Source organism: Ciconia boyciana, chromosome 10, assembly GCF_034638445.1.
Source record: "Ciconia boyciana chromosome 10, ASM3463844v1, whole genome shotgun sequence".
In the NCBI taxonomy this organism is placed as follows: domain Eukaryota; kingdom Metazoa; phylum Chordata; class Aves; order Ciconiiformes; family Ciconiidae; genus Ciconia; species Ciconia boyciana.
In genome coordinates, this window is record NC_132943.1 from 3,403,447 (window position 1) to 3,422,071 (window position 18,625).

Consider the following 18,625-nt stretch of genomic DNA (forward strand, 5'->3'; position numbering starts at 1 on the left):
ATCTCATATATGCTGGAAACAATGTAAATCTCTCATGTTACAGCAGTTACAGCTCTCACCTCTACAAAAACCCACTGCAGCAGCAGTAATGCAGGCTGGGAACCCCCCCTTTAAGAGAATGGCTGCTAAACCATCTCCACAGGTTGATTGATGACAGTGAATGTTTTTAGAAGGGTGAGAAGTGACTGACTTTTAATTTGAGCTCAGTCACCTCCCTCCAAGCAGAAGGCTGCACGCAGCAGCCCCACGCTTGTCATCAGCCACCAACCCTGCACCACGGGCTCCTCCCTGCTGTGGAAGTGGGTGCTTTGCCTGGCCGCAGCGAAGGAGCAGCCAGCCCACCCCTGGGTGCTGTGGGTGGCATTACCAAAACATCACCCCAGCCCTTCTCCAGCATCCTCCCAGCAGCAGCCTTCATCACCGCAGCAGGGAGTCTGCCTCGGTGCTCACCTGGTTACCAGCTATGGAACTGTGGAGTATCCCTTCACTGCAGGGAAGGACAGGGAGAGGAGAGCGTTCCATCAGAAATGCCGGAGATGATGCGGATTCTGCCTCTGCTCCTGGCAGATTTAAACCGCAAGCTCTTTCCACTCTTTTTTTTTTGTGCCACAAAACTTGCCCTGCAGCCTGAGGGTCTCTGCACCGGTCAAAAGGGCGACATGCCTCTTCTCCCACCGTGTCACAACTTGAAAAAAGGCATATGCAAGTCATAGTAGTCACATTTTTTATTTTAACTTTTTGGGGGAATAGGGGAGAAAGAGTATACATTTTTATTTGTACAATATTTAACAATCACTTTATTGAGGGCGGGGGGGGGTGGTTTGTTTTTAGTACTTGCAGAAAAACAGCAAGTACCTTTTGACAGTAGTACAACAACCTGTGCCCAAAACACTGACAAATACGAAGAGTAAAGTTAAAATAATTGCTTACCAAAATCTTGAGAGGTAACGAATAGTATATGGACTGAAACGGCAATAAAAAAATTAAAATGAAAAAAAAAAATAAAAGTACTGCTGGTTGAGTATCTGAGGTAAATGATGTTCCATCAAGGATGCTACTTGAACCATTTTGCCCATGAACATATATTGCAGCTTTCTGCATTTTGTACCAAGTGTTCCTAATAAAAGTAAATGTATTAAAAAAGAAAAGCTGGAAAAAGAGCAAAGTGGTGACCCTATTTATTCTGTCGAATGCTAATATGAACAGGAAACATCTTACTACTGTCTGGTAACAATTTAGTTAGCACACCGAAAGCTGGTATTTGAAAACTACACCGACTTGTTAAAATCTCCAAGGGAAGGGCGGCAGCGGTGGATTTCGGTCCTCGCAGTGTAGGTTCAGAACACCACCACGACTGACAGCGCTAGTTCAACAACTCCAACAACCACGAGGCACGGTCTCTGCTCTGAAACGCTACGGCACGCGTAGTGGCAGTGCGAAGCCATGCAGGATGCGACGCAGAGACTTCCTGCCCTCTCACACAGCGTAAAAAGTAACAGGGGGCTCAAACTCCTGGCGAGGCCCAGAAGGGGCTCATTCAGCCTTCAGTCCTGCGCGCGTCCTTTTGGGAGACTTCGCTGAAAGTTAAGAGCAAGGGACTGGCTGTTCCTCACGAGCCACAGGACAGGGTGACCCTTTGGAGCTCGCACCCACGTGCCCCAGTGCTACAGGACGCAAAGGGACAACGGTCGCTGCCTGCTAGGAGATAATGCCAGAGTATTTCCACTAGCATCAATCGTGCTGAGTCCTGCCCTCGTTTACACTTGCAAAGTGCTGCCGGCTCAGGCATCTTCTCAGCTTGCACATTAAATGCTCAAGAAGTAGAACACAAGTAGACATCAAAATGCCCTGCGAGCAGAGTTGTACCAGAGGAGCGCTGGGGACGTTACTGTTCCCAATGAAAAAGCCTTTGTACTATGAACATCCTTTTCACAGCGACACTAAATGATGCTGTTAAAGATCAGGAAACTCAGAGTAGTACAATATTTAAACGATCAGGGATATCCAAAGGCAGTTTTAAGATGCGAAGGCAAGTGATCTGAGTTTTCCTGATGCGAGGCTTAGCAAGCGTCCTGTGCAGTCTGCAACGTGAAGCGAACCAGCGACACCTGAGCCCCCACCACTTTGCTGCAAGAACCCGCAGTAGCTGAAGTTTAAAGGATCACACGCAGATGATGCCCGTTTTACACATGACCAGTTTTTGCATCAGCTCTTGAATAACAGATCATGGAACCATCTATTTACTCCATTTTGGCTAGTAAAGGGGTTAAAACTCAATGGGAGCGCAGAGCTCTTCAGCAAAGTACAAATGGGTTCTTATTTGTTCAGAACTCAGCAGCTATGTTCATGTCCTGCTGTGTGCGTAACGTCACGTCCCTGGATTAAAAACGGAAGCAAAATGAAAGTGCCAATCGAAGCAGCAGCCACAAACTAGCTTGCTTGCTTTCTACAGCCAAGTGGAACACCACCGAGTTGCGCCCTACGGTACCAATGACCCCTCAGAGCAGGGTTCTTCGGCTCCCTGGGACCTCAGGCATACACACGCGGAACAGCAGGACAGACAGCACTGGGTGGTACGTTAGACCTTTCTTCCCCTCCCTGCCGAGAGCGTGCTGGCCTAGGTCTTGGTTATCTGTAATGTCTCTTCTTGTTCCCAGAGATTAAGTTCACATACAGGTAAAACAGAGTATCTTGTGGCTGTACAGATCAATTTTCAAGGTAACATTCACAGAGAGCTCCTAACTGCAACATTAAAAGCTTCTTCTGAGAGACATGGTGTAAAAACAAAGAAAACAATGATGAAATACACAGCATACTACCAGCTAGTGTCGGTTCTGTACTCGAGGTTTGTAAAATCTATTTTACTTGGAAATTTGTGTAAAGGATCAAATAAATGTAGTGAAACAGTACTTCTCAGAAGCACTTTGGCACCTATCTACCAGTCACTTTGTAATCTGAATATAAGGCATGACTTCCTAAACTCGAAAAGAACATTGGAGTTGTGAAAGCGATTTCAGTGTTTTTCCTCATTTTTTGTGAGTCCGTGCTACGGACATTGGTATTCGTTACCTCTAAACAGGCATTGCATATTTTCAGTTGTAAGCCTAACTAAATCATCCCTGAAATCTGTAAGCATTTATGATCTGAAACCTGTGTCTAGAGTTTTTCGTGTGATTCCAGGATAAACCGATGTATCGCAGACATGAAGTAGTACTCTGGTAAGATGGCACCAAGCTTTAAGTAGAGCAAAGTTGCAAATCTCGAAGCAGAGAGTAAGGAATTCGGGGTAACTGAGCTTCCTGAGGTGATCCTGAAACAGCGATACAGAACCCACTGCATACTGTTTAGTGAAACAGAACACAGGCTAGGCAGACCTTTCCACAAACATAAATAGGAAAAAGACTTTTTAAAAAAAAAAAAAAAGAACAAGAATTCAGAGCTTTCCAGTGTCACAGCTCACAGAAAACTAAAAAAAAGTCATGCTTAAGTTTTCAAATACTCCTCAGACACAGCAAACCTAAATAGTTTCAGTTAAATAAATGTATGAGAGATGCTGGGAAATGGAGGTCAGAGAAAAGCTTTCAACTAAGAGAGGAAGGAAAATTTTGTTTCAATAAACAGCACTGGGGGGGTTATACACAACAAGCTAGTACAAGAAAAGGCTAAAAACACTGCTTTAGGAATGGCCATTTACTGTTGGCATGAAGCATAGCTTACCCTTTTTAAATAACACAGTGAATTTGAAATACATCATTTACAAAACATGGATCAATTTATTATTCAAATTTTGTTAGTGTTGTCAATCTCATAATTTAGCAGAGGTGGAACTGAGGTATACCTTGTTGAGGGAGGTTAAGTAATACTTGGAAGCCTCTTTGCTATATCCCACCTGATTACTTTTGTTTATGTACACTGAACAGCAGCACACTAAACATTCACAAGCTGTGTCATATTGGCATTACAATAGTCATTTTTATAAACAACAGCAAATGCAATAAAAACAAGTTACCCTTTTTTAAATCTGAAATGAAATGTTTGATTTAAAAAAAATAACAGTAGTTCATTTAAGGAATTAGTCTCTTCTGACAGGTATTAAGAAATCTGATGTCAGTTTTTAAAACACTTGATTAGCCAGTACAGGTCCGTATTCTTCATTTAAGTTCCTTAACAGCGTGTTACCATTTCTCAGTCACGTGTCCTTCAGGTGTAAGCAGGGAATGCAAAAAGTCTCACGGAGCCACGGCTGGGAGGAGGAAGGGGAAAATAAAGGAGAAACACCTCTTGATGCTGTTCCAGAGAGACTTACCATTCTTCCCACACAGAAAACAGTAGTGACGTAAGCAGTCCCGTTAGCTTTAGCAGCTCCAGTGAAGAGTCCTGGTGGTCACTGACATGACCAGTGCAACTATCATAGACTGGATTCTTTGGGAGGAAAGTCAACATTTGTCACCATTGTGACCACAGTCACAATGTCCTCTGTTGTTATAATGTTAGTTAATTTTTGCATCTGAATAATCCGTTCTTCTACGCAACCCGCTGACAACCTGGCTTCCGCATCGTGATCCCAGCATTCCTCTATGGTTTCACAAAGCATCGCCATTCCCTGCGAGCAAACAAAGCGAAGTGAAAAATAACGGTGTAGAGAGTCAGCAGCAAGTTTTGTGAAGGTGGGGTCGCCCCGCAATTCTAATAGCAAACTGCATTTTAAGGTACACCTGCCAAATCTTACCCCTTCCGTCAACCAGGAAGCTACGCCGTATTTGTTTTGAAACCGAGCACGCTGTATGGGGCTTTACTTCTTGTTTGTTTTGCACTATTTAAATGAGATACACAAGCCTTTTCTCCACACAGTGTTGTAGTCTGTGGGTAAAGTCATCGTGGTATTTTAAAAGATTTCGCACTAAAACAGGTTAAGTTCTTCAGTGATCAAACGAAACTTCAGTGAACAAATCCAACAGGACAAAAGGGGATTTGTACCTGACAGCAGTTAACTTTTCTCCAAAGTAACACTGAGCTAATCCAGCAATATGCTAATTACCCGGAGCAGATGGGAACATACACTCACTCTTCTCGCAGACAGACAGGGTCTTCTATTGTTTCTAACAACCCATTTTTTGAAAAATCCAGTGCTAGGAATAAGCAGTGGCGTTACTACTGCAAGTCTCTGGCCATAAACCAGCTCAGGAAAGTGTGCGATTCCTCCCTAACCAATCCCAGGAATTGCTCGTACGACCCTGCTCACCCCATGGTACCACGTGCAGTTTGTAGCATTCCTGTAGTAAATCAAGACTATTATTTCTTAAATATATTTCTAACACGTGGATTCAAAAGTAACTCTCAAGGATCTCTTCTTTCACCACAAAAGTTAAAAAAAATCACTCACTTTCAAATCACTCGATGAGAGAGAATATTTTAAGATTAAGAACATATTAGTTTACAGTCCATTTAATTCTTACGAGAATCATTAAATTCTTCCTAAAAGACAGTATTATGAACACAACACAGGATTAACAAAATTTGAAATTCAAATAGTGACAGAACTTTGAAGAACTTGGTTGCGTAACTACTTACAGAATGTTTTTGCCAACACTCTCTTAAAACAGGTCTCTTCTTTTTATGAACTACAACTTCCTGCATATCTTCAAGGGAGGGATGCTGGCCAATTTCTTCTTCAAACGGCAACATGTACTCATCTACTGGGCCTACAGATTAAAAAACAAACAAAAAAAAGAAGTTAAACCACCAATTTTGCTTTAAAAAAGGGGAAAGAAAGAAAAACAAACCACAAACAAAAAAAGACTGGTATCTTAGAAACGTAGTCCGTACTCAGAATCTTACAGAGCAGTTTACTTTCTGTTGCCATTAAAAGCTCATCCCATGTCAGGTTACCAGCAAGCGGCAATTAAGATTTTAATTAAGCAGCAGTGGCATTTTCAGGAGCTACAAGCCTTTGCTCTCCTGCGCGGGCAGCCTAGCACAGCGCCCAGCCCAGCTCCCTTTCGAGCTGAAAGCTTCGAAACACGAGGGTGGAGGGAGGCTCTCGGATCCACAGCCTCTCCCCTGCCTCCTCCAGCAAATCACAGCTTTGGTAAGGTAAATCATCATCCTTCTTTCAAATTTGCTGGCTCTCTTGGTATCCGGTTACCAAGCAGGCACCTGAGAGCCACTTGTGAATGTTTTCAATACTACGTACACTGCAAAAACCAAGCTCGCAATAGCAACTGCTGCATCCCTCTGCATTTCCTCCTCCAATCCTTACAGCCCAGGACAAAAGTGCTTGTGTTGAAGGCTAAGTGTAATACTCGTCCTTACAGTCAGAGGGACAAGTTTTGTATGCTGAACTATAGATTACGTAGCTCTAGATTATATAATTTTATGTTACTGTAATATGTATTTTGTGCTCTCAGATCAAGTCTGAAAAAAGGAGGAAGGGGAGGATAGAAGAAGCGAACGGTATGGTACAGATGAGGCTGATGAGACTTAGTGAAATGGACCAGGTACCTTCTGGGAAAAAACAACCAAAAAACCCAACCACGTATTTGCAGAAAGAAAACCGGCAGCCATGACTGTAGAGCTACACAAAGCTGCGATTCAGAAGGCTGCTCTCCTTCCCTGACGTCTCCTTTACCTTCTGGAATAACCACCACACCGGGCAGACACACCTACGACACGCTTCTAGTGATGTTTAGGTACGTATGTTTTACAGTACACCGAGGCATGAAAAATCAGTACAGAATGTGGGGCTGCCTCAGAGACTTGTGCAAGATTCTGTCGATCCTGTTAGTAAACAGCTGAACATTTTTAAAAGGGTAACACGGCCCCAGTGGCTTCTACTCCACGAGGTAGATTTGAAGCAGAAAAGCACTGTGTGGCCACACGCAATCTGCTGAGATCCCCAGTTCATCTCGGCTTTTTGTATGGGTGTCCGTCAGCTGTGCTGGGCTCTCACAGGAGAGCTGCATGACAAACAGCATCACAAGCCCAAGTGAAACAGTGATACTTACTTAGTTGAATTTAGGCGCTTTAAAGACCATCCTGAAAATGCAACTTTCTGCCAAACATTTTTGAGCTGTCTTTTGTCACGTTCTTGATTAATCCTGACTCATTCTGGACACCCGAAAAAGATCTCCATTTACAAAATTTAAGAATAGTGTTCATAGTTTCATTCAGTTTCAAGTATCCGGTATCTTTTCTAGAGAGCTTAACAATCGGATCCAATGGTTTGCTTTGAGGAAAACAACTGTGATGGACACATAGCTAACAAAGCATCAGCTGCAGATTTCTCAAAGGTCACTGTATTTTCAATCTCTAAGCTATCAACAATTAATTAGAAATTCTTCAGAAGTTCTGACATCTATACGAGCTGAACTAATGTTACATTAGTGACAACAAAGAGAAAGAGAGGGTAGGGAGGAACTGAACTTGCATGGCACAGTCTGACTCTGGCACCTGTGGCTAAACCAGAAACGGAGACTTTTCTGTGTCTCACTGCAGACGACTGACTTCCTGACGCCCTGAAGAGCGGTCCACCAGAGTCAGGAAGGGCCGAGGCAGTATCCTGCACGTGCTTATAAGCAGCTAGAAAAATCACTAACTGCATCAGTGTGCTTTGTAATGAAATATATGTTGACCTCTGAAAACTCTTCATGTCTTTTAGCCTTGTATCCCCTTCCTATATTGGGAAGGGATCTCTGACATTAATAAAGCGCCCACGCGCATCTTCCACTGGCAGCGCTAGAAGGCAGGTCATCGTCCAGACGCGAAGGTGTGCGGCAGGAGACATCAAGTTCTCAGCAGGTGCTGGTGGGGTATCTTTGTTACCAAGGTTAATCTAATCTGAGCTGTTGTTAACGAAAGGAAGAAATACCTTTTAAGATAAATTGATTGGCACTGAAACTGTCAGGCTGAACTCGGAAGAAATCAAACATACTAGGTTAGGAGTTCCACAGTCATCCTCCCTCTTCCTTACCACGACCAGGAGAAGAAACGCAACAGGTATCCATGTATCAGAACACTTCTACCTGGGATGCCAAATACTGAACAGACTAAATTATCAAGTGACGACATGATGTTGGTGTTCCATTCATTTCCCCACAAGACTACCACCCTTATTAAACTTTATTACATACATATAATCTACCTTCCAACTTCTTGCTTTAAGTACACCTCTCACAAATTACATTAAATATGTCCATAGATCAAATATGTTGCTTACCATCTGAGGCAGTACAGCGTGATGCCAATTCCCAGAGGACTAATCCCATGGCATACATATCTATCCTCAAAAACGCATCCCTTTGGAAGTTTATAGCACCTTCTAGTACCTCAGGAGCCATATACCTTCGTGTGCCAACCTTGAAAGACAGGAAAGCGTAAAAATTTGTACACTAAGAATCAACATGACCACAATTATCACTCTAGCTGGTGCTGATTATAATAATGCTGTAGGCCAGTACTATTTTTTTGTCAAGGATTAAAAATAGCCACAGTTATCCTTGCTTAGGACTAAGTCTTGCAAGTTTCTTGTATTCTTATATCCAACAGTAGGTAAGAGGAATTGGAAACAGTCGTATAGACTGGGCCCTATAAAGGATACTTATGAAGCAGGAAAACCTGAATATATTATTTTAAAATAACACATTTGCATAACAATTCAGCATTTCTGTCACTGCCATTCCTTATTTTCTTCCAGATTGGAGGAAGGCCACTACTCTTACTTTTCCACATCAAAAGAATCATTACAGTTTCACGTAAGGATGTGAAACTTGCTTATGTTTCTTCCCATGTCAGCAGCAGTAATACAAATACACTAGCTACCTGAAGTACAATTTATACTGAGAAAGTTACGTGAAATCACTTATGCAAAACTGGCCATTAAATAAAAACTTCGGGGATACCCCTTCTTCTTGACCACAGCCAATTATGAGATTATGTCCCCTGAATAAATCAGAACTTGTATGATGTCTGAACAAGATCTACTCCACTAGTTAAACCTTCATGGTAATAGCTATGTTTCTCTTAAGCAGCGTTACTGAGGTTTTATAATCTTATTGTAAGGATTTTATTTTTGTCGCTCAGCCATAAACTGTGAAGTTCTGCCTAAAATTAAATATATTTAGTTTTCCAGAAACCGTAATGCTCTAAGCTCAAGCTTGTTATTTTAAAAGTACATGGTACTGAAACAGTTCCCTCTTGTATGACAAGTGCTTGATTACTGCTGTCATTTCAGGAGAGTGACTGTTGCTAGGTCAGAAAGTTAGAAGCTGGCTGCCAGTATCATTGCTCAATTGCTGAACAGCATCTCAGAACAATTAATACAATATAGCAAGACCACACTTTCTTGTTGAAATCCTCTAGTAAGAATGAAAGTAGGGGGGAGAGAGGCCATGTAATGAGATAGGGCGGGGGGAAGGCTGTGATCTGTAATTATCTAAAGAATTGTTTAATTTTTAATCCTGTGAGAAGAAAGCACAAATTGCCATCTTCATTAAAGGTCACCGAAAATAGGGTTGACGATATAGTACCCTGTGCATGAAGAATGCCTAAACTATCCATTTCCGTCAATATGCAGTTAACAGTTGCATCATTTATGTAAATAAATTGGTATTTACCTGTCCATGTGTATCCCCTGCAGACTTTCCAGCCTCAAACTTTAAAGCTAGACCAAAATCAGCAATACAAGCGGTAAGATTATTTTTCAGCAGCACATTCTTGCTTTTGATGTCCCTTTCAAGTTAAGGAAAAAAAAAATTAGAAATCTATAACATGAAATACCATATAAAGTTCTAAGAAAAAAGTAATGTCATAAAACAAAGAACATTGTAACATGAAAGGCAAGAAAATTATAAAGTAGCAGTCCATTTAAACAACAAAAGAATAATAATAAAACCTAGGAGTACACTTGTGCACCTTTATTCTTATGGAAATATATGAGACCGCAATTGGAACTATCATTTTATGCTTAGTTTTAAAATACATACAGATTTATAAGCATCTATGATACAGAAACAGAATAAAAGTGTAGTTCCTCCATACTTTAATTACAAGTACATTTTGTTTGTTTAAATAATAGGAAACAAAACACTTTGAAAAATGAGTCCTGATGGTTTCCAACAAGGAGATACATGATTTCCTGCAGAAAGAGAAGATAATGGACTCGATCCAGGGATTCCCATCTGTCCTGTGTGCACCTCTCCCCCCACCATTTTAATGAAACTCCAAATTCTGCAGAATCTGTATTTCTCTTACTCTATATGCCTATCTTATTTTGGTTACCACTATCATTTCAGCTCCCTACTTCTATTAATAGCTTTCTATACCTACCTCATTTAAAAAACCCCAGCAATTACACTCAACAATAGGCATAACACCACTTACAGTAAACGTTTCTGTCTGAAGGCATTCAGTATTACTTAAAAGTTATATATGTATGTGTTTAAGTTGTTTCAAGTAGCTACAATGCTAATTATTTCATATACTGCAGCAGGTACTTAAATAATTAAATGTGTAAAAAAAGAATTTATGACATTAACCACAGTCACCACACCAAGTTCTATAAACCATCAGCTATATTTTTCCTTAGGCTGAGCAGATTTTTCTTACAAGGCTCTTGATAATTCTGGCAGGAAGATATCACAGAGTAATTATTTGAATACTTCCTATCTATCCACATTTCATATCCTTTAACTCCAAGTCAGATATTAACAACCACCTGAAAATATTTTACATATAGTATACCTATGTGAGATGGCAGGTTTATGTCCGTCTTTTAGCCCTGGTATATCCTCGTGAAGATAAGCCAAGCCTCTAGCCATAGTTTGAGCGATGTGACATAGCTCATTCCAAGAGACCACATTAGCCTTGAGAAAGTCCGTTAATGAACCCTGCACAGCAAAAAAGAAAAACAATTACAAGATCAGTTTCATTCTCAGCTACTCATAAAGAAAACTTCTGGATGGCCTCCATCATTAAAGAAAACGGTATGCCTGTCTGCCTTTCTCTGTTTTCTGATAGACCATATAATTATACACATACATAAGCAATCAACTGATAGTCTGAACAACAAAAAAATTAACCTTCGCATCGCGTCTAGCCCATGAATAGAACCACAATGCACCTACACACCACCTCAACAAGCAAACAACGAAACAAACTCAAATTCAGCGGCACGCTTGCCAATGAACTGCGCTTAACTGTCAGTGTCAGAAACGGGAGCTAGACTTAAGATACTGAAGTTCTTTTTATAAAGACAACCCTGCTTTTACAAGGGTGATTTACGATCTTCCAGGCACAGAAATTACAGGTTAGATTCACCTTCAAGAATCCTGCTGAGCTGCGTATGCGCATTCTCCAAGACCTTTAACTGATAGTCTAAGTCTTTCTTTTCTTACAGACCAGCAACAGTAAACTCCAGTTTCACAATACAGTTTCAGAGTGAAATACACACTCTGAATAAATACAAAGAGATTAAGTAGAAACCTAGTCAACATAAAGCACTTCTCTTCAAACTCACTTCTACAGCCCACTCTGTACACACGTATTCATAGATTTCATATTATCCAGTTTGTGAGATGTCACCATGTCACATGTTGCTGTGTGAAAAGCCAACACAAAAGGGAAAAGTGAACAAAGCGCTGTCAAAGTGGAGAGGCTACACTTTAAAATAAAAAATTTGTGTTTTCCATCAGTCATCTCAGATGCCATCTTTCCAACAGCAGCAAGATTTTTAAAACTTAGCCAAAAAACAAACAAAAAAATGGCAACAGCCTTTCAGAAAGGTAAATTAGTTTGGTATTATCTACTTGATCATGAAGATCTGTCAGAAATTTGAAACAGTTGGATAGTTTTAGTCATCTAAATGATTAAAGGGGCATAATGGGATGAAAATGCCAGAAGGAAGAATGTAATATTCAATATTAGCAATATGATCTATGACCTAGCCTTAATGCATTAGCATATCTATATTATACAGATTTATATTTTCTCAAATCTGCTAAAGGTAACATCTTCCTAATGCCTCTCTGCCTGTGCCAGTGCAAATTTAAGTTTGGGGCTTTTTTTTCCTCTTTGTATTTAGATCTGTGACAGTTACACGCATTAAAAAACACATAAAATCTAAGTGGACAAAATAAAACAGCGAACATATTTACATATATTTATGTTTCTTATTGTGGTTATCAGAATACAATTGATACATATTACTTCATTCTTATAGACACAAATCAGCTAACACAAGTAAAACAAAAATAAAACACAATCTTTGCAAGATGGAGTTTATTTAAGGTAGGCAGGTTTAGATGGTGGATATTCTAAAATGCACATTCTAAAAAGCAAAAAAGTAGAATCAATTTTTGTTTGTTTTCTAAAACAACTCCTCTATTAAGTAAAGACTGATGACAACTTTCTCAGCTGGCTGAAAATAAATTTAAATAAATTCATATCCAATGAAAAGAGACAAGCTAAGAACAAGCACCAACTATTTTAAATTTTATTTCTTAACTGTCTAAAGTTCACACTTGTGACAGACATCTAAGACTGTTCTTTCTCTACCATAATCATAAAAAAACCCCAAACTACACTGAGAACTAAACATACCTTTTCATGAAATGCTGTAATTAACCAGAGATCGACATCAATGCTAGTGCCTCGCTTCTCTGCGCCAATGAACTGCAAAATATTGTCATGCTTCATTCCGGGTAAACTGTAAATTTCATATTCATTCTGCCATGACTGTTTGTCCTTCAAACAAAAGAACACATCAAACTACGTTAATATCATAATAATGAGAATAAGAGGTACTTTCCCAGACAGAAGTTTCTTCCTATAATTTACTGTGTCTTTGTAAATGATCTGTCAAAATTACTAAAACCATTTTTTTTTTTGGCAAGACCAGATTTACTACCTAAAGGAAAGAAAGCATAGTGTATGCTATTAACGTTATGAGGCTGATTATTTAAAAATTACAAGTGTTTAGACCAACAACAATATTTGTGCTACAAACTACTGTCCTAACACATACAAAAATAGGTTAAACTGCCTTTCTTCACATGTATTACATATTCACATATAGTGGAAAATTGTTTGAAAAAAACCTTAGATTTGTTGTAAACAGACATCAACTGCTGAAAGCAACATCAACTATCACAGATATGAACCACGGAAACACAAAGCTGTAGATAGGACTGGAGTCTACGCACTGCAAATCATTGTAACTGCTTTAGTCTTAAGAGCACGGTTCAATTTTTTGTATTTTATTAATCTACAAGAACCCCATAAAGAATTAGAAATAGGTTTTTCTTCATTTAAAATAATGAACAAAGCCTCAGATTTAATTTATGTTGTGCTGATGGCTGAAACCAGCCTAAATACATGCCATTTCTCCTAGAAGAATAAGAACCTGCTGATGGTATTTATTCAGCAAGTCAACACTTGGTTAATCATCAGAAAACACAAGTACATTTCACCTCAAGTAGCAGTGGGTGTTTCTAATTAATGTAAAACCTATCCTAATATCATTGTATACGACCAAGTTGTATTCTTTAACTAGGCTGGATCTTAAAATTATGAGTACAATCTATTCTAAAACATGGCTTTCAGAGGGTACTTGCTGGGAAGTAAATATTATTTCACTTAATTGAGGCACATTTAATTCGAACAATCACCTTATGGGGTTGCGTTTCAAGACATTCCTTCCAAGTACAATTTAATTTGAAAAATATTAACAAATTCTTATCAACTGATCAAGAGATGTGCGAGAGCTGCTTAAAACTATTCATGCCAAATATGTATTTTTATGACTAGAAACACACATAAATTTCACAGTTTATGTTTCAATAATACGTTTGCTGCATTCAAATACTTATTTTATTCAATAAAACTCTACCTGCACATTTTTCAGCTCATGACATTTCCTGCATTTAAGAATTTCTTTGAAGTATCTAGATTTACAGTATATATTGAAAATTCTCTAAAATAAAAGCCTCTTATGGTGACTAGAAAAGCTGGTTTAACATTACGACACTACAAGCAACACAGGGCACTAAGAACTTCTGCTTACCTGAATAGGGAATATTTTGACTGCAACATACTCATTTAGTAGTTGAGCTTTCCATACGCATCCAAATCTTCCCCTAGCTTTGATCTCTAGTAACTGCAACGGCTTCAAACCCATCAACGGTGAAGGTGGTGGTGGTCCTGGATCCTGAAATCAGGTTAAAACCATTAATTAATTTTGCTATTATTATACATGCTATCTATGACGATAGCACTAGAAATAAAGGCTTGTAAACTGAAAGAGACTTGGTATCAGATACCACCCCCCTTGCAACAAATTCCCCTATCAAACCAGAAACAAAACAGTAACCCTTCTCCACAGGAAAGAAAAATGACATTGTAAAACATGCTCAGAATTAATGTGCAAGCGACAGCATAACAACAGCTACAGTATAAATCTGTCTAACCAGGTATAAAAGCACAGCAGAAATTAAGGAATAAAGATAATCAAGCTTTACTTTTTACTTTTTTTAAGTGATAGAATTGAAATGAGCACCTTTGATACATTTAAGGGGTTTTTTTTTGTTTGTTTGCTTGACATGTGTGACTTGCTTAATCCTTTCATTCAATGGCCTGGTGACTTGACTCTACACAGCCACAAAGTCCATTTCCATGGGACTAACCCTGCATCTCCTCAGCCATCAGACGGGAAGCAGAAGACGTCTACATCAGTAATTTGGTTGGGGCCAGTAGTGCAGAGCTAAAGCAAATCCCCTCACTGTCTGCAGTTACCACATACTGGTTCAGTTCTCATAAGCCATTGAGCTGATACCAGCACAGCTCTACTTCCAAAACTCCACTGCTTACTGGGGACATAAGGTTGCAAACCAGGATGTAGGCAAGCCACGCCACTGCAAGGTCTTCCAGGACGTAACTAATGTTTTTTCATTCAGAAACCATTGAACCGCATGTATAGTGCAGATGTTTGGCACAGGAAACCAAGCATCACCATCTCCACCGTCAGCCCTCCAAGCCACACGAAGCCCTCAGCCACAAGCCTCACGGTGTGAGGAGCCACAGCACCAGTGCTTCAACCTGCCGACCCACTTCTACTGTCCTCTTCTCTCCAATCTGCCATGTTAGGTTAGCTTGTACCTATGTAAGCTTCTTCTCCCTACCAGGAACAAATGCATCGGACCCATTTACATATGCCTCTGCATCAAAGAATATTACCCTATGCACAGAGCCAGAGAAACATGATCTCTTCTGTCTGATCCCTGTTTTCTGCAGGAAAATAAGTCAAGTTCTGGTTTGTAGTGGTCACTAAGCAGAATTACCAGTACTGTCACCACGAGAAACAGCTCCACCTTCCTCCCACACACCCCCAAATTAGTTTAAACCACGGCTTTTTCCTCAGTCCAAATTACTACAGAGAACTGCAAATGCCAATGCCAGCGGTGATAGCGTGGGGCAGACTGCTAGACCACAGATGGGAAGAGGGTGAACGGCTGCTTTTAGTGGCAGTGCAGGTCTATGGAGACGACAAAGTTGTACCGCAAGTCTCAATAGTGCATATGAAAGGAACAAGCATACAAATGAAAGTTAGGCATCGCTTTTAAGTTATATCCACACTGCAGAATACAACCAAAAAACCCCCTGAAGTCTACTGTTCAAAACAACCTCCAAAACATACACTTTGCTTCTCTATTTTTTCCCCAAAGTCACAGCTGTAATGCTGTTTTAAAGAGAAAGAATGAAAAACACTGGAGTAGTTGCTTCTACAAAACAAATGAGAGTACTCAATAGTTAAGTATTTGAGCACTTCAGTCAGCAACATAGAAGTCTTGTGCATGTTAAAGACATTTTCTGAACAACTCTGGTTTTAAGTACACTTTGCTATTGTGAGAATGGAGGCGAGTGCTTCTGTATCCAACACAAGTTTCGAGTAGTTTAAGCACAGGAATGAATAACCATTCTCTTGTTTCTTATTAAGCAACAAATACATCCTTCAAAAAGAACAAGTATCACAGAGAGACAGATTTATAGCAATTTAAAGAAACTCTAACCTAATTCCACAAATTAATAACTGTAAATATAATGTTTGAAATTCAAATTAGAGACCCATTACAATACTACCCTGAAAAAAGTATGAAAACCTTTCGCGAATATGACAGTGACAGATGCTTGAAGTTGTTACATCAAAATTGCTGGGTTTAAACTGGACAAACAACATTACAGAAAATGAAGTTTAAGAGTTAAGCTTTCCCTCCCGTGCTTTCATTCAATGCCAAAGCCCTTTATGAATATTTCTGACACCAGGGAAATCACTGTCCTCAATTTGTAATAGTTACAGTTACAAGTGAAACTAGAAACAAGATGCCCAAATTTACTCACAAAAGCCTACTTTAATTTGTAAAAACACCCTGCTATTTTTAAGAATCCTGAGCACTGTGCAGCATCTGGGGATTTAACATCAGGCAAACTTTTTAAAGTTTTGAACCTAGTGACTTGCCTGAATTAAGAGAACAATTTGTGGGAAGTAACCCCAAATCTCACTTTGCTTTAGTGGCTAGAACAACTCCCTTTCCTTTCCATACCCTCCACCCAAAAAAATCTATTGGTATTTTGAAGCACACTATGTGAATTTCTTCTCAACCATCAAGCAAATGACAACTTAATACTTCTCAAAGAATTACAGCATCTATCACATGAGAGGGGGCAATAACTCCTCAGTAAAAAGTAGCCAGCAAAAACTGGTGCTTCTTATTTTCACATTAGACCACGGTATTTTTCCTATACCTGAATTTTGTATTTCCTAGAAAATCCTGGCATTTCAAAATATTTTCCCCACTACCTTACATAGCAACCTCTTGTGGTTCCCTGCACATTTCCCTTTCATGTTGAAACACTTCATAAAAGTCAAAACTTCCGGCATTCTTATGAAGCAGCAACACACACCCACACATACAGACCAAAAAAAATCCAATTTAAAATGGAAAGTATAATTGCCTTCTGTTAACATAACTAAAAAGAATAGTTTTCCAGGTTTTTTTGTGGGTGTTTTTTTTGTTTGTTTTGTTTTGCTTTTTTTTTCCTAAACAACTTTGTTAAAAATCAACAGGCATTTACTCTAAAACTACAGGTACTATTTTTATACAGAAACATTCCTTGACAAGATTTTCAACTTGCTCTACTTCTAAGCAAAAATGTTTAACATGCCACAGGCATAATTATTTTTGTATGGCTTTTTAAAATCATCTCTGTGGCGCCAAGGATGATGATATAATGTGAGCAAAGATATAATGTGGATATATTAGTCTAACAGCTTGCCACAGCTGTCAAAAAATAAGGGCCCAGTTTCCCGTTCCCCAGCTTTCCCTCTCCCTTCCCTTGCACCGATTCTGGCACTTGTTTGACCACACAGCAAATCAAGGCAATACGCGGTATTGCCAGAAGGCTTTTATTTATTTGTCTATTTTTAAAATCAGGTTAGTTTTCTGATAGTTCAGCAAATTGAATCAGTTTCCAACAAGGTCCAGGTTAACACAAAAAGCACGGCAAGGCAGAGGGAAGCAGGGCTTTCTCTTTTGGGAGCAGGGAGCCACTGGCCTATGTAACTTCATCCCAAGTACTCCACCTCCTGAAAGGCAGGCTCTGTCCTAACCCCGGGGCAGTCAGCAAAGGCAGCAGAAACACTCCTGCTGCACAAGGACCTACTGCCAGATAAAAAGCAGAAGCAGCTACATCGGCAAAAAGTACTTGAACTGGGTCATCAGATGCATAATACGCAGACAACTAGACTTTACTCTTCCTATAGCTCAAAGGCATTGATCATTAAAACCCTAAGTTCGGGCTGTATGTTGATCTCAAAATCATGGACATCTAGTTACGCTGTACACTGTAATGTTTTCAAATCTCAAACAGGGCTTTTCCATTCTGGTTTTTATAGCTGGGAGTTGCAGTCAGCAGTCAGGTAATGCGTACTAGTCACACCAGAAAAAGAACAGAGGGAAAAATATTCATTAAAGAATGGTAACTTCCAGAAACAGGTTTCCCTAAGTGTCTTCAAGAATGGTTCTCAAGATCAGAGAGAAGCTTAACAAACATGAAACTACAAATGCATTAAAAATATGACCAACTGAACAGATTGTTTAAAGACCTGCCCCAACACAGTCCGTCAGCACTCGAGTTTATCTCCAGTCATGTGTCTCATATGGCAACTGAATCAGGTGGTTCATCGTGTACAACAAAGGGAAAAAAAGACCAATTATCCAAATGGGGTTGTACATAGACGCATTTCTCTTTCCTGACTCCAAGATATAAACAAGTTCTCAAACTTCCAGAGCACGTGCAAGTTTTCCTTGTTAAATGGTGCAGTACTTCCCCCTAGTTACATTTATTCTGCAGCTTATATTGTGAATATGGTTGACAAGTTCTCAGTGAAAGAGTCTGATGACTATCTTGGTTGTTTCCTCCCTTTCTAGTTTGGGACTGGTTCATTTTCAAACAGATGATCCATAAAATTAAGATCCAAATACAGTAAAAGAAGCAGAATCCTTAAATATTTTAGTTATTCTAAAATTGATTCTATGATTTGTATCAAACTACATTTCTTTTCAATGGCGACAATTTT

The 18,625-nt window shown here is 39.6% G+C and overlaps 1 protein-coding gene across 3 annotated transcripts in view; it reads right to left on the reverse strand.

Annotated features, from left to right (window-relative positions):
• Positions 1 to 707: 707 nt before the first annotated feature.
• Positions 708 to 18,625, reverse strand: part of ACVR2A (activin A receptor type 2A) — a 70,484-nt gene continuing 52,566 nt past the window's right edge. For all 3 annotated transcript variants that reach the window (XM_072875322.1, XM_072875323.1, XM_072875321.1), the window contains exons 5-11: positions 14,057 to 14,200; positions 12,595 to 12,738; positions 10,738 to 10,883; positions 9,612 to 9,726; positions 8,216 to 8,354; positions 5,572 to 5,702; positions 708 to 4,603 (exon numbers count right to left, since the gene is read on the reverse strand). In XM_072875322.1, coding sequence (XP_072731423.1) covers positions 4,409 to 4,603; positions 5,572 to 5,702; positions 8,216 to 8,354; positions 9,612 to 9,726; positions 10,738 to 10,883; positions 12,595 to 12,738; positions 14,057 to 14,200 — 1,014 coding nt within the window. In that variant the 3' untranslated portion in view covers positions 708 to 4,408. The remainder of the gene's footprint in view (positions 4,604 to 5,571; positions 5,703 to 8,215; positions 8,355 to 9,611; positions 9,727 to 10,737; positions 10,884 to 12,594; positions 12,739 to 14,056; positions 14,201 to 18,625) is intronic.